Here is a 13,617-nt window from a genome sequence, read left to right as displayed (position 1 = left end):
TCAGCCCTATATCTGGAAAATTTTGGCCCATCGCGACGAACACCATCCTCACTATCAACATCTGAATCCAACTCATCAGTATCATATTCATCACTCATGTCATGTTGTCCAACTTCCTCATTAGTCACAAATGAACCAGGTCCCACATCTTTTTTACTCCTCACAGTGCTTGGATTTCGTTTCATTGCTCTCCACCTATCCAAAACAGGCCCAATTTTTCTAACCTCAGACTCAGTGTGCATCCCAAAACCATCATCATCATCTGCCACCCTTTCTTCTTCACTCTCATCTAGTTTATCTGCAGCAGAACCTTCATCCTTATCAGACACATCCTCAACTACCACATCCTCACCACCCCCCACTTGTGCTACCTCAACCTCTTCTTCTACCTCAACCTCCTCTTGTTCTACATGAACCTCTTGATCACCCTCAACTCCTATGTCTGTCTCACCAACCGGACCACCATCAACTCCTATTTCTGTCTCACACCTCTGTGCCTCAACCCCTTCTTCAACCTCAACCTCTTGTTCTACCTGAACCTCTTGATCACCCTCTACTCCTATGTCTGTCTCACCAACCGGACCACCATCAACTCCTATTTCTGTCTCACACCTCTGTGCGTCAACCCTAACTTCTTCCTGACCAACTTCTTCATCCATTCCAGGACCAGTGATAAAATGAACCACCTCAGGCTGACAAGGAATGTGCTGGACATATATATCTACTTCTTCATTCCTATCCTCCGCATACTTAGCCAACGCCAATGCCTCCTTATCGTCACTCAACAATCTTAGGTTGTTCAACAACGTTTCCTTCGAGCCCTTCCACCAAAGTCTAACATCTCCAGCGTATTTGAACTCCTTCACGATGCCTAATGCTTCAAAGAATGACCAGAAATCTGGATCGATACCCGATACCACATGGATTTCACCCTCCACATACTTCAATCCCCTATTCCATTCAAACCTACCCATGTGATGGAACGCAACCGCGAACCCCATTTCCAGCCCTACATTTGAAATCGCATCACAAACCAACCCAATCCAACATTCAACCACATAAACGGTAAAGACAAAAGTGAACATTAAACCAAAGAAATTCAAAATGCATAAACGGCTAACCTCACTTCTTCGTCCACCAAATGCGAGCAGTTACCACCACCTTCTTCGTCGTTCAAAGCTTGCTCCGTCGTGCCTAGGGACTGTCTTCTTCGTCGTGCCTAGGGTTCTTCCAAATCTCCTCAGTTGAGATTTTTTACAAATGAAAACACCTTAATTACTTTCTAACATAACCCCCATTCAGCAGGTAAGTTGGTTTAGTGAAGTTAATGACATTTTAATGCTAACATAAACCTCAGCTAAGTTCTTTTAATCACATTAATGACATGTGCCTTATTAATGAGTAACTAAAACGTGCAAAAAAATTCCTCTCAGCTGTGAAAATGGGATTCTTACGTGGCCATCCGTTAGACACGTGTGAATTAAAATTAATGAAGTTTAAAATTGGGGACCAATTCCATAAGATTTAAAACGTGGAGGACTGAAAATGACCAAACGTTACGTGGGGGACTAAAACCAAAAATTACTCATACTTGAGAGACGAAAAACATAATTAACCCTTATAATAATATGAGCTTCATTCATACAGATAGCAATTTCTAAAAAAATATAAGAGAGGATATATTAATCAATAACTCATACTAAATTATATTAAATAATAAAAAATAGCGTAAAAAAATAGTAGTTATAATATTATTATCATTTGTTTTATATCACTAACACCGGTGGCATGAATTTCTTTATAAAACAATGATATTTTGATTATTAAATTTTGACAACTTTCTTTTGTAATATGAGATGTTATCTTCTAAGTGGGTTTGGAATATTAAAAAAAAAATAAAATAAAAACCACTTAAAAAATGACACCTAAAATTCTAAAAGAAAATTTTTAAAATTTAATAGTTAAAAAATCATTTTCCTTTCTTTAACGAAGACCGAGTAACCATTCAGTGTGAAATGCATATGAACCAGAAATCCATTAGCCTTAGAGGCAAACAAACCTGAGGTAGACAAGTTTCTGCTTCCACATTAGACAAAATAAACCTCTTTAAACACTCACACATAAACTCGAGAATTAGGCTGCAGACCATTATCATCATATTTTAACTAACCATTACATTTCAGAATTAATAGAAAATAAAAAATAAACTCCAACAGTTAAACAGAAACACAATAGATGTAAGCAACTAAAAAAGGAAGGATTCAACGCGCCCTTATTCAAACAACCAAGAACACGAACACTTTATCGGTACATACACACATCATCTCACGCACACACTATTTCACACACACAATGTTATATATCTATAAGTATATTGCAAAATTAATAACGTTATATATCTATAAGTATATGCAAAAATAATAACTTTACGGTTGTTGCAACTTTAACAAGTCTCCCTCCTTTTCGAATGTTGCATTTGAGCAAGATTTTTTCACAAGTTTATCTGACATCCATATTTTATGATATTATTTTTTACATCAGACTTGGAGCATGAATTTTTAAATCCATTCATCACTTATAAATATGCGATTAAATCCTCTTCCAAAACAAAACATTTTCTTATCTTCTTTTTTTTTCTTAGGTAAAACATCACCTCAATATATGTCACCGAACAACAACAGTGTTGTGTCAATTTGAAAGAAATTTCACAAAGCGCATACAAATCGAGTGCAGGTTCAAGAAGCATAATGACAAGTGCTTTTATTGAAAATAGGAAACTAGAGAAACAAAAGACGAACCTAATTTTTAAGTTACAAGATTTCATGCATCATAACATCAACATAAATATGAATAGAAAACCAGTTTCACCAGAATGCTAAATCTTAGTATTAGAAGGAGCAGTTCATAGTTTTTTGACCAAGATATTGACTCCATGTTCAGGCTCTATGAGCAACCTGAGAGTGGGCGAATGAACGTAGCTTGGAGAGAGTGAGAAAGTGAATTTGGACAATATGAGAGCTATGATCATCTTAAGTTCCACAATAGCCAAGTTCTGTCCAAGACACACACGTGGCCCAACCCCAAAGGGCATGTACACGTGTGGCAACTTGCAACACCCTGTGGTTCCATTCGCAAATCTTTCTGGTTTGAATTTGTATGCATCATCTCCCCATATATCTGGATTTGTATGCAAACTCACTACCATTACCCAAATGTTAAGCCCCTTAGGAGCATCAAGCTCCCCAAATTTCATGTCCTCCAAGGCCTCTCTTGACATCACAGTCACAGGAGGATAAAGCCGCAATGCTTCATTAATAACCATTCCTAGCTGCCACAACAAACATGCAAGTTATGCTTCATAATATTTTCAATTTCTCAACTTCTTCTGAAACTAACATCCTTACCTGCTTCATCTTACTAAGCATACTAAAATCTGGGATCTCACCCCTGCAAATTTCAGTCACCTCAGCACGAACACGATCTTGCCAATCTGGGTTTGAGGCCAGCAGCATCATGCACCATGTAGCAGAAACTGCAGTTGTCTCATACCCTGCCAAGTATATATTCTTGCAGTTATCAACGATAAAATTGTCAATGGCCTCTTTACTTAGCTTACTATCCTTAACATTTTCAAGAACCACTTGCAGCAAGTCCTTCTCAAGACTAGTTTCCTTTCTTTCCTTGACCACCTGGAGTATGATTTCTTTCACCTCCTTTTCTAATCTCCATATTTCTCTGTTGGTCTTTAGTGGAAGGTAGCTGTAACATGCACGAGTAAATTAATCTTAAATTGGAAAGAGGAAAGGACAATTATGACAATAATATTTTTGGAGCCACAAGGAAAAACTGCATTGCACCTCATGCCAGGGATAAGTCTGAAGATATTTTTCCAGGACAATAACTCTTGGAGAGCTACGAATTTCAAGAAAATTTCTTCACTCTTGTCATAATTGCTTCCAAAGCACGCTTTTGAAATAACATTCCCAGAGAAATTTCTCATGCACTCGTCAATTTCGATGTCAGCAACTCCACCTTCTGCTTCTATTCTATTACTCCACGAGTTTACCACAGAAACAGCAGACTCTCTAACTATATTCATCATTCCCTAGTAGCACATCAAATAAAGTTATTCCAATGATATGAAGTATGAATATGAATATCAAGCAAAATGAAAACCTTATACATACATATATATATATATATATATATATATATATATATATATATATATATATACCTTAACCTTTTCCATGTATAGTTCTGGAGCTAGGATCTTTCTTTGGTGGACCCATTTTGTCCCATTTGAAGATAAAATGCCTTGACCCAACAAAGGCTCTAGGTTTTTGAGTTGATATGCAGACTTCCCCAAGTCCAAGGATGTGCATACTGTGAAGTCTCTCACTATATCTGGTTGGTTCACGCACAGTATTTGAATGGTTCCAAGAGAAAACGTGAACACTTGACCTGTTTACACATGATAATTGAAGCATGGTGATTCTCAAATCACTCAAACTATTTGCACATCACTGCACAGATTAATTAGTCCACAAGCTGATGGTGAAAAATCCTGCATTATGTATACTTGTGATCTAACTAACACAATACTGGTAGTAGCTACAAATAATGATGTATATTAAGAGAACGAAACACATATACCATATTCGTTTCTCCATTTATCGAAGAGTGGAAGAAGAAGAGCAGCACAGTTGTGAGAAGAAGGGATTTTTGAAGAAGAGGAAGGCTTTGAAGCGGCAGAGTGAGCTTTCTTTAACTCCAAAATATTTCCAAGCAGAATAGTTGGAGGTGGACCATTGATACCTTGCTTCATTAGCTTTGAAAGAAGCTTATTTGGCTTCTCCACAAAAGAAGTGTAGAGATAACATAGAAACCCAATAAAAGAAAGAAACACAATAGTCATAAAAAACTGAGAATCAAAATGAAGCTGCATGGCTAGAGAACACTCGTCTCAGCAGACTTATGGACATGTGTATTTATATATATGTATAATAAGTATGAGACCCAACCCGTGAATTTTTTATATATGTTGTGTGATACCCGTGGGCATGCACGGGCTTCATTTTTTTATTTTCTTATTATTATTATTTTTAAATAAATATAAATATAATTTTATTATATTTAAATAAATCATTTTAAAATATACTGTTCTGTATTGACAATGATTCAGCTCGATTATTATTGGTATTTTATTGATCAGTATTTTTCAGATTTGGAGATTATTGAAGGTTGGATAGAGTAGGTAGGGCAGTTATCTATCTTTCTGGAAAGAATCTCAGAGAAATTAATGTGTGTTTGTTGTCTAGAGATCATGGACAACGTATACATTCAAAGACTAGTTATCTCTATTTATTTTTTTTATTGTCTGATTGCACAAATAAATTAGGTGTAGCAAGGCTTTTATTACCTCTGTTTTTTTATGGTCTCCTTGCACAAATAAATTCTAGATCTTTATGCCAGATATAGAGGAGTTGTGTGGGATTAAAAGTTTTCCGGATTTAAAAAAACTATGAAGGAACATAATATATACAGCCAAAGCGTTCACTTAACATCCCCTTATTCTTCCTCATTAATAATTAGTATATTATCTTAGGTATGTATGGATAGGTGCATATGGTTAGAAAACGATGAATCAAAATAAAATTATTAATAATAAAAATATGAAATAATATAATAATAATTATTAGAACAATAATAATACTAATATATATATATATATATATATATAAATAAATATTAATTAGAGACCTAATAACTTTTATAACAACAAGATATAAAAAATAGATGAGGGGAGGAGTATAAATAGTCTGGATTGAAGCACACATAGCACTATCTTTAGAGAGAAAACATTTCTATTGTATAGAACATAACAAAATCATATGCGTTTCTCATTTAAAATACAACAACCTGTCGAATCAATTGAGTTGAGTGAAAAATCTCAAGATCTCCAAACCTTATGAGCACTATGTCTTAAAGATAATATATAAGTAAAAGTACAAAATACTTATATGAGATCCGGTGTTTGTTGGTGTATTTATTCTCGTACAAATAAGAGATATTTACATATAACAGGAAGAGATTTAACAATTAATTATAATAAATCTGATTAAATAAAAGATTAATTCATAATAAAAAATATATTAAAATTAAAATCATAAATAACATTTAATTATAAAATTAAAATCAATGAAAACATAAATATTTATTTATTAAATTATATTAAAATATTTTCAACATTAAAAAATTCCATTATCAATTACTGTATATGTTTTAGAATGTCGTTGGTTGGTACTGCAATAAGGTAAACAAGGGTGATGTTCTAGTGTTTAAGTGTTTGATTGGATATTTTAGTGTTTTTCGGTGAACTTAATAAACCTTTTAAGGGTATTATCCATGATGATATTACTGAACATTCATTAAAAGAATGTCTCATATGAAAATATGTTTTTCCTGTATACTAATTTATAAAATAAAAAGTTATTAATTAATAAAATAGTAACTATTATAAATAAAAATTATAATTAATCATTAAATTATTATTAATTAATTAAAGATTTATTTAAAATTAATTTTTTAATAATAAAAATTTTGATAAATAATATTTAATAATCAATTCTTTTTAACTAAATTTTAAAAAGTTAATTATAATTTTATATTCATAATAATAATTATTTTAATAATTAATATATAAAATTGTCATTATAATAATTAATAATTTTTATCTAAATAATAAGTTATTAATAAAATATTTTCTTACGTCAGTTCACATCGTCGAGTCTATCGGTGGAAGTTACATCAAGTTAGTTTAAGGGTTTGCTTGATGAATGATACTCTGTTTGTATACAGTTTCTTATGTTTTGTTTGGAAGGTTTCAACAAAAACAAGGAGTTTGTCATCTCAATAACAGGACATTTAATAAAAAATAGTAATGGATTGTTTTTATAATTATTCATATTTTAGCATGAACAGATGTATAAATCAAGTAAATGACGTAATTTTATAATTTAGTATTTTGTCTATGTTTTGATCTCTCTTATTTCCGTTGTCTAACTGAACCAAATCATTAGTTTGTTGCTTACTGTTTCTCTCTTATAGTTTAGTATACTTTTTTCTGGGGCTTTCAATGTTTTGTTTTTGAATTAGGAGGATGAAGCAGTTTTGTTGATATTATTATATTGAATAATAATATTATGATTTCTATTTTATATGACTTACATTTTTTATTTATAAGTCATTCATTAATATATTATTATCTTTTAAAAAAATCAATAATTCACATAAACTAGAAAATAAATAATGAATAAAAAAAGTAAATCAAATTATAATTTTTCTATTATATCTGTCGGAAATAGGTGTCTATCTCATATCTCAAACAGTAATGCAATGGCCCCCAAATCTGCTGAGGGCTGGTGGAATTTTCACTATTATCCAGTTTTGTCACACATTAAATAACATATATAAAACCTAAACTATATTTATTCTCCAAATTAATTATCATATTCACGAATCATCAATCTTTTACTTAATTAACTAATTAAAATAAATAATATGTTAAAAAAATTGAGAATATATTTTGATGTTATTTTCAGCTTAAATATAATGCAGAGAATGAAGACTACGAAGACAATAAAGATAATCTTGTAGAATAATGAAATTTGTTATGTAATAAAGAAACAATTTTACTTATATTATATTTTAGTTTCGTAAGTTTAACTTTGAAAGATTCATTTTACTAATAACTTTAAAATAGTTATTTTAATAATGTAGTTTCAACTCTAATATTAAAATATATGTATGACATTTATCATGGATTTACTATAGATATTTTGCTTTTGAATATTGTTTGGAGTGTTGATAATGTATCTAATTGTATAATATTGTGGTTTGAAGTCATACATTTTTTTAAATATTGAATTTTTTGTATAAGTACTATATGTATAATTTAAAAAAAAATCTCATTTTTATAAATGTGACTTAACCTCAAAGATAACATTTATATTAATATAGTCTAAACTCAATACAAAAATTGTTGCTTATTACGAATATTTTAAACTAACAATTTTATAAATGTTGTACTGAAAATTATTGCTTATGCATACTGATCGAGATCATGTCTAAAAAACGTTTTCTAAATTTTAGACCATAATTTTTATAATTTAAGTCACTGTTATTATAATTGACCACGTTATATGAATATAGAAAAAAAAAAAAAAAAAAACAACTCCCACGCGCATCACAGCATCACATTATATGCTTTGGCCTACATGCAATCATGCTTAAGTTTCAAAAGCATTAATTAAACAATATTACATGAGCTCCATTTATGCATAAAGAAAGCACTGGACAATAATTTCTTTTCATATTCGACAAAATAAACCTCTTTAAACACTCGCACATAAACTCGAGAATTAGGTTGCAGGCCATTATCATCAAATCTTAACTAACCATTACATTTCAGAATTAACAGAAAATAAAAAATAAACTCCAACAGTTAAACAGAAACACAAAAGTTTTAAGCAACTAAAAAGGGAAGGGATTCAACGCGCCCTTATTCAAACAACCAAGAACGCGAACACTTTACCAGACCCAACCCAAAATGGCACCAACAAATAGAAACTCCGGAGACGAACACAAAGGATACAATTTTTTGAAACCAACACCAAATGGGAACCCCTACATCGGTGAAACAAAAATGAAAGACAGAGGCTATCTTATCTCTTTTCTTGCTCTGTCCTCGTCAAATGAAAACCTCCCTACAAGACCACGGAAAATATATTTGTCAGACATATCTGATTTTAATTTTATTGATGAAAATATAATATATTATTTTTTTATTATTATTAAATATTAAATATTATTATTATATTTTAAGTTTTAATTTTGCCTTTATATTATAGAATATTGTATTTTATATATTAAATAAGTTTTTAATAGATCAATATGAAATGTAGGAAAATTCTCTCAACTATTTTTCTTGAAGCACTTCTTATACATACTTTTACTTCTCATTATTTATATATATCTAACAATATTAATCTCTTCTTTGCATGTGTTTTTGCAGAAAAATAACAGATTATTATGAGACTCAAATCTTATTATTTTATCCCAATCTTTGAATCTCTCGGACGGATGCTCTTCGACTTTGGCCGACATGTCTTCATATCTTGGTGTTTGATGGAACATTTTGGGATTATATGGAGAAGGGTATGGTCTCTAATATTTGTATGTGAAAGTTTTGCATTTGTAAACTTTGGTTGTTCAATAGAACACTATAGGAGAAATTTCAGAGTGCATTTGTTAAGTTCAGAGAGGGGGTTTCACTGGGGAGATACAACACCAATGAGACCTGAGTCCTAAGACATTGACACTACTCTCAACCCAAAATCTTAAAGACAATGGGTTTATGTGTCTTTATTCTTATATAGTGCTTTACTTTCTCGTTTCTAATCAATGTGGGACTTAGACTTACACTTGGATTCCTAACAATCTCTCCCTCAAGGGTGAGTCCCTTCAACCACATTGGTACACTCCCCCTCCAGCGGAAGCATTCCCAACCACGAGTACTCATTTTCTGCCTTTTTTGTACTGTCGTTCTTCTTAACGGGACAAATTTACTTGGAACCCTTGCTAGGAAGACTTTCGATACAAGGATCATATTGCACTCGTCTGAGTCGATTTTAACCATCAGCTCTGATACCACTTGTTAGGTTTACAGTGAGGGTCTCATGGAGAGATACAACACCAATGAAACCTGAGCCCAACCACATAAGGCATTGACATCAGTCTCAACCCAAAGCCTTAAGGTTTTGGGTTAAGAGTGGTGTCAATCCTGGGTTGGGCTCATGCTCATTAGTGTTATATCTCTCAGGTCATCCTCTCTCGAAAGACCCAACAGTGGTAGTAGAGCCTGGGTTCATGTGGTGACCGGCTTAGACGAGGTCATATATCGAAAGTCCTGTTAAGAATAACGGCGGTACAAAAAAAAATTGGTACTCAGTAGTTAGCTCGAGAGGGAAGTACCAATGTGAAGGAACCCACACTTGAGGGGGAGATTGTTGAGAATACAAGTGTGAGTCTAAGTCACACATTGAGTAAAAATGAGAAAGTTGAGTACCATATAAGGATCAAGGTCCATAAACACATCGCCTTAAGGATTTTGGTTAAGAGTGATGTCAATGCCTTATGTGATTGAGCTCAAGTCTTATTCATGTTCTTGAAGCATAATGATAACTGTCAAGTGCTTTTATTGCTTATCTTCTACAAGCTGAAATAGGAAACTAGAGAAATAAAATACTAGCCTTATTTTTGCGTTACAAGATTTCATGCATCATAACATCAACATATATATGCTTAGAGAACCAGTTTCACCAGAATGCTACATATCTTAGTAGTAGAAGGAGCACTTCATAGTTTTTTGACCAAGATATTGATTCCATGTTCAGGCTCTATGAGCAACCTGAAAATGGGCGAATGAACGTAGCGTGGAGAGAGTGAGAAAGTGAATTTGGACAATATGAGAGCTATGATCATCTTAAGTTCCACAATAGCCAAGTTCTGTCCAAGACACACACGTGGCCCAACCCCAAAGGGCATGTACACGTGTGGCAACTTGCAACACCCTGTGGTTCCATTCGCAAATCTTTCTGGTTTGAATTTGTATGCATCATCTCCCCATATCTCTGGATTTGTATGCAAACTAACAACCATTATCCAAAGGTTAAACCCCTTTGGAACGTCAAGGTTCCCAAATTTCATGTCCTTCAAGGCCTCTCTTGACACCACAGTCACAGGAGGATAAAGCCGCAATGCTTCATTAATAACCATTCCTAGCTGCCACAACAAATATGCAAGTTATGCTTCATAATATTTTCAAATTCTCAACTTCTTCTGAAACTAACATCCTTACCTGCTTCATCTTACCAAGCATACTAAAATCTGGGATCTCACCCATGCAAATTTCAGTCACCTCAGCACGAACACGATCTTGCCAATCTTGGTTTGAGGCCAGCAGCATCATGCACCATGTAGCAGAAACTGCAGTTGTCTCATACCCTGCCAAGTATATATTCTTGCAGTTATCAACGATGAAATTGTCAATCGCCTCTTTACTTAGCTTACTATCCTTAACATTTTCAAGAACTACTTGCAGCAGGTCCTTCTCAAAACTAGTTTCCTTTCTTTCCTTCACCACCTGGAGTATCATTTCTTTCATTTCCTTTTCTAATCTCCATATTTCTCTGTTGGCCTTTGTTGGAAGGTAGCTGTCACATGCATAAATTGTTCTTAAATTGAAAAAGGAAAATGACAATATCAGAAAAAAAATCGTGATGCTATATAAGGAAAAACTGCATTTCACCTCATGCCAGGGATAAGTCTGAAGATATTTTTCCAGGACAATAACTCTTGGAGAGCTACGAATTTCAAGAAAATTTCTTCACTCTCGGCGTAATTGCTTCCAAAACACGCTTTTGAAATAACATTCCCAGAGAAATTTCTCATGTACTCGTCAATTTCGATGTCAGCAACTCCACCTTCTGCTTCTATTCTAGTACTCCACGAGTTTACCACAGAAACAGCAGACTCTCTAACGATATTCATCATTCCCTTGGGAGCACATCAAATAAAGTTATTCCAATGATATGAATATGAATATCAAGCAAAATGAAAACCTTATATATATACCTTAACCTTTTCCATGTATAGTTCTGGAGCTAGGATCTTTCTTTGATGAACCCATTTAGTCCCATTGGAAGTTAAAATGCCTTGACCCACCAAAGGCCCTAGTTGTTTCAGTTGATATGCAGGCTTCCCCAAGTCCAAGGATGTGCATACAGTGACCTCTCTCACTATGTCTGGATGGTTCACACACAGGATTTGAGTGGTTCCAAGAGAAAACATGAACACTTGACCTGTTTACGCATGATAATTGAAGCACGGTGATTCTCAAATCACTCAAACTATTTGCAAAATCAGTGTACATATTAGTCCACAGGCTGAAGGTGAACAATCCTGCATTATGTACTTGTGATCTAAATAGCACAGTACTGATAGTAGGTACAAATTATCATTAACATAACATTCCCCCTTATATAAGTTGGTATATATTCAGGACAATATTAGATATCATATACTCATATTCCTTAAAACTTACGCAATTACTAGTTTGGTTGGAGAGTGGTGAAAAAATGTATTCCTAAATATCTAAGTCACACCTATAAGCAATTTATTTCAGCCAGTACCCCAGCAATTTGAAATTCTATTACTGATAGGTTTCATTCATGATTCTTGAGTAATGAACTTCATATATTAAGAGAATGAAACACATATTATACCATATTGGTCCCTCCATTTATCAAAAATTGGAAGGAGAAGAGCAGCACAGTTGTGAGGGGAAGGGATTTGAGAAGAAGAAGAAGACGACTTTGAAGTGGAAGAGCGAACTTTCTGTAACTCCAATATATTTCCAAGCAGAATAGTTGAAGGTGGACCAGTGATACCTTGCTTCATTAGCTTAGAACGAAGCCTCTTTTGCTTCTCCACAAAGAAAGTGTACAAATAACATAACAAACCAGCAAAACCAAGGAACACGATAGACATGAAAAACTGAGAATCAAATTCAAGCTGCATGGTTACAGAACACCTTCTCTTTTCTGCAGACTCAAGTGATCACATCCAAGCTCTGTTGTGATGGGGTGATATATGACAGATAATCACGTACATATATTGATCATTTTACACTTTGTTTTTTTTTTCATTATAAAGTTATTTAATTATAACGTTTTATATAATCGGTACCAATAAAAAAAAATAATATCATATCAAGATTGCATATTTTTATAATAAAAAAATGTTTTACTTTAAATTGAAAATGAAGGTAAGTTACAGATCTTGTATAGTTCTTTCTAGAAAATCTTATCGAACACAAAACATCAATGAGATATAAATGGAACTTATATAAAAGATTAACATTATTTCTAAACAAAACATTTATAGATTTATTAGTCTTCTTCTTGTGCTCAAATTTTTATTTTTATCCAATGTAGATTATGCAAATGATTAAGATTCTAATGAGTTTTAGTTTGGTATAATTCTAAACACAACTTTCATAATATTTGAACATCATCAAAAATAACACCTTGATCTTCTTTTGACATAGTAATAACGTATGAAAACATGATAATATAATTGTTCATCGTCGCATCACAATGAAATAAAAGTTTGTAAAAACTTTTGAATCAATCTGTGCACGTTAATAAAATAAAAGATGAATATTTTGCAGAAATATGGTTATTTACATTAGAAAAAGAATAGCTAAAAAATTTAGTCCTGATTCAATTATTATGACTTTAAAAATATAAAAAAACTATGGACATTTTTTTAGATATGTTTAATTTCTTTTATATTTTAACTTAGTGACAATAACACTAATTTAATAAGCTAGATTTTTAATATAACTTCAAATATTTAGTGTATTGTAAAAGTACAATATATAAAACTAAAATATCAAAAACCCAAGAATCTAAATTTATAAATATATTTATTGCAACTTTTAAAAAAAAAACACCAATATGATCCATGTCAATAATACCTCCTTGTCAATAC

General features: G+C 32.6%; 2 protein-coding genes across 3 annotated transcripts; both read right to left on the bottom strand.

Annotated features, from left to right (window-relative positions):
* Positions 1 to 2,728: 2,728 nt before the first annotated feature.
* On the bottom strand, positions 2,729 to 4,974 carry LOC114189065 (cytochrome P450 714C2-like). 2 transcript variants are annotated; one of them, XM_028077769.1, is made up of 5 exons: positions 4,657 to 4,974; positions 4,238 to 4,464; positions 3,858 to 4,105; positions 3,405 to 3,759; positions 2,729 to 3,328 (listed from the first exon to the last, which is right to left on the bottom strand). In XM_028077769.1, exons 1-5 carry the CDS (start codon positions 4,946 to 4,948, stop codon positions 2,903 to 2,905), a joined length of 1,548 nt encoding a protein of 515 aa, XP_027933570.1. In that variant the 5' UTR covers positions 4,949 to 4,974; the 3' UTR covers positions 2,729 to 2,902. The 2 variants fall into 2 exon arrangements, with proteins under 2 accessions (XP_027933570.1, XP_027933571.1); XM_028077770.1 differs by having other exon boundaries at positions 4,244 to 4,464.
* A 5,268-nt stretch (positions 4,975 to 10,242) lies between these two features.
* Positions 10,243 to 12,682, bottom strand: LOC114189064 (cytochrome P450 714C2-like). Its single transcript, XM_028077768.1, has 5 exons — positions 12,348 to 12,682; positions 11,698 to 11,924; positions 11,372 to 11,619; positions 10,922 to 11,276; positions 10,243 to 10,845 (listed from the first exon to the last, which is right to left on the bottom strand). The coding sequence occupies exons 1-5, from the start codon at positions 12,640 to 12,642 to the stop codon at positions 10,420 to 10,422; spliced, it is 1,551 nt and encodes a 516-aa protein (XP_027933569.1). The 5' UTR covers positions 12,643 to 12,682; the 3' UTR covers positions 10,243 to 10,419.
* Positions 12,683 to 13,617: the final 935 nt, after the last annotated feature.

This window comes from Vigna unguiculata, chromosome 6 (genome assembly GCF_004118075.2).
Source record: "Vigna unguiculata cultivar IT97K-499-35 chromosome 6, ASM411807v1, whole genome shotgun sequence".
NCBI lineage: Eukaryota > Viridiplantae > Streptophyta > Magnoliopsida > Fabales > Fabaceae > Vigna > Vigna unguiculata.
Note: the sequence above shows the minus strand (reverse complement) of the source record. Positions and strands in the feature narration are given on the sequence as shown.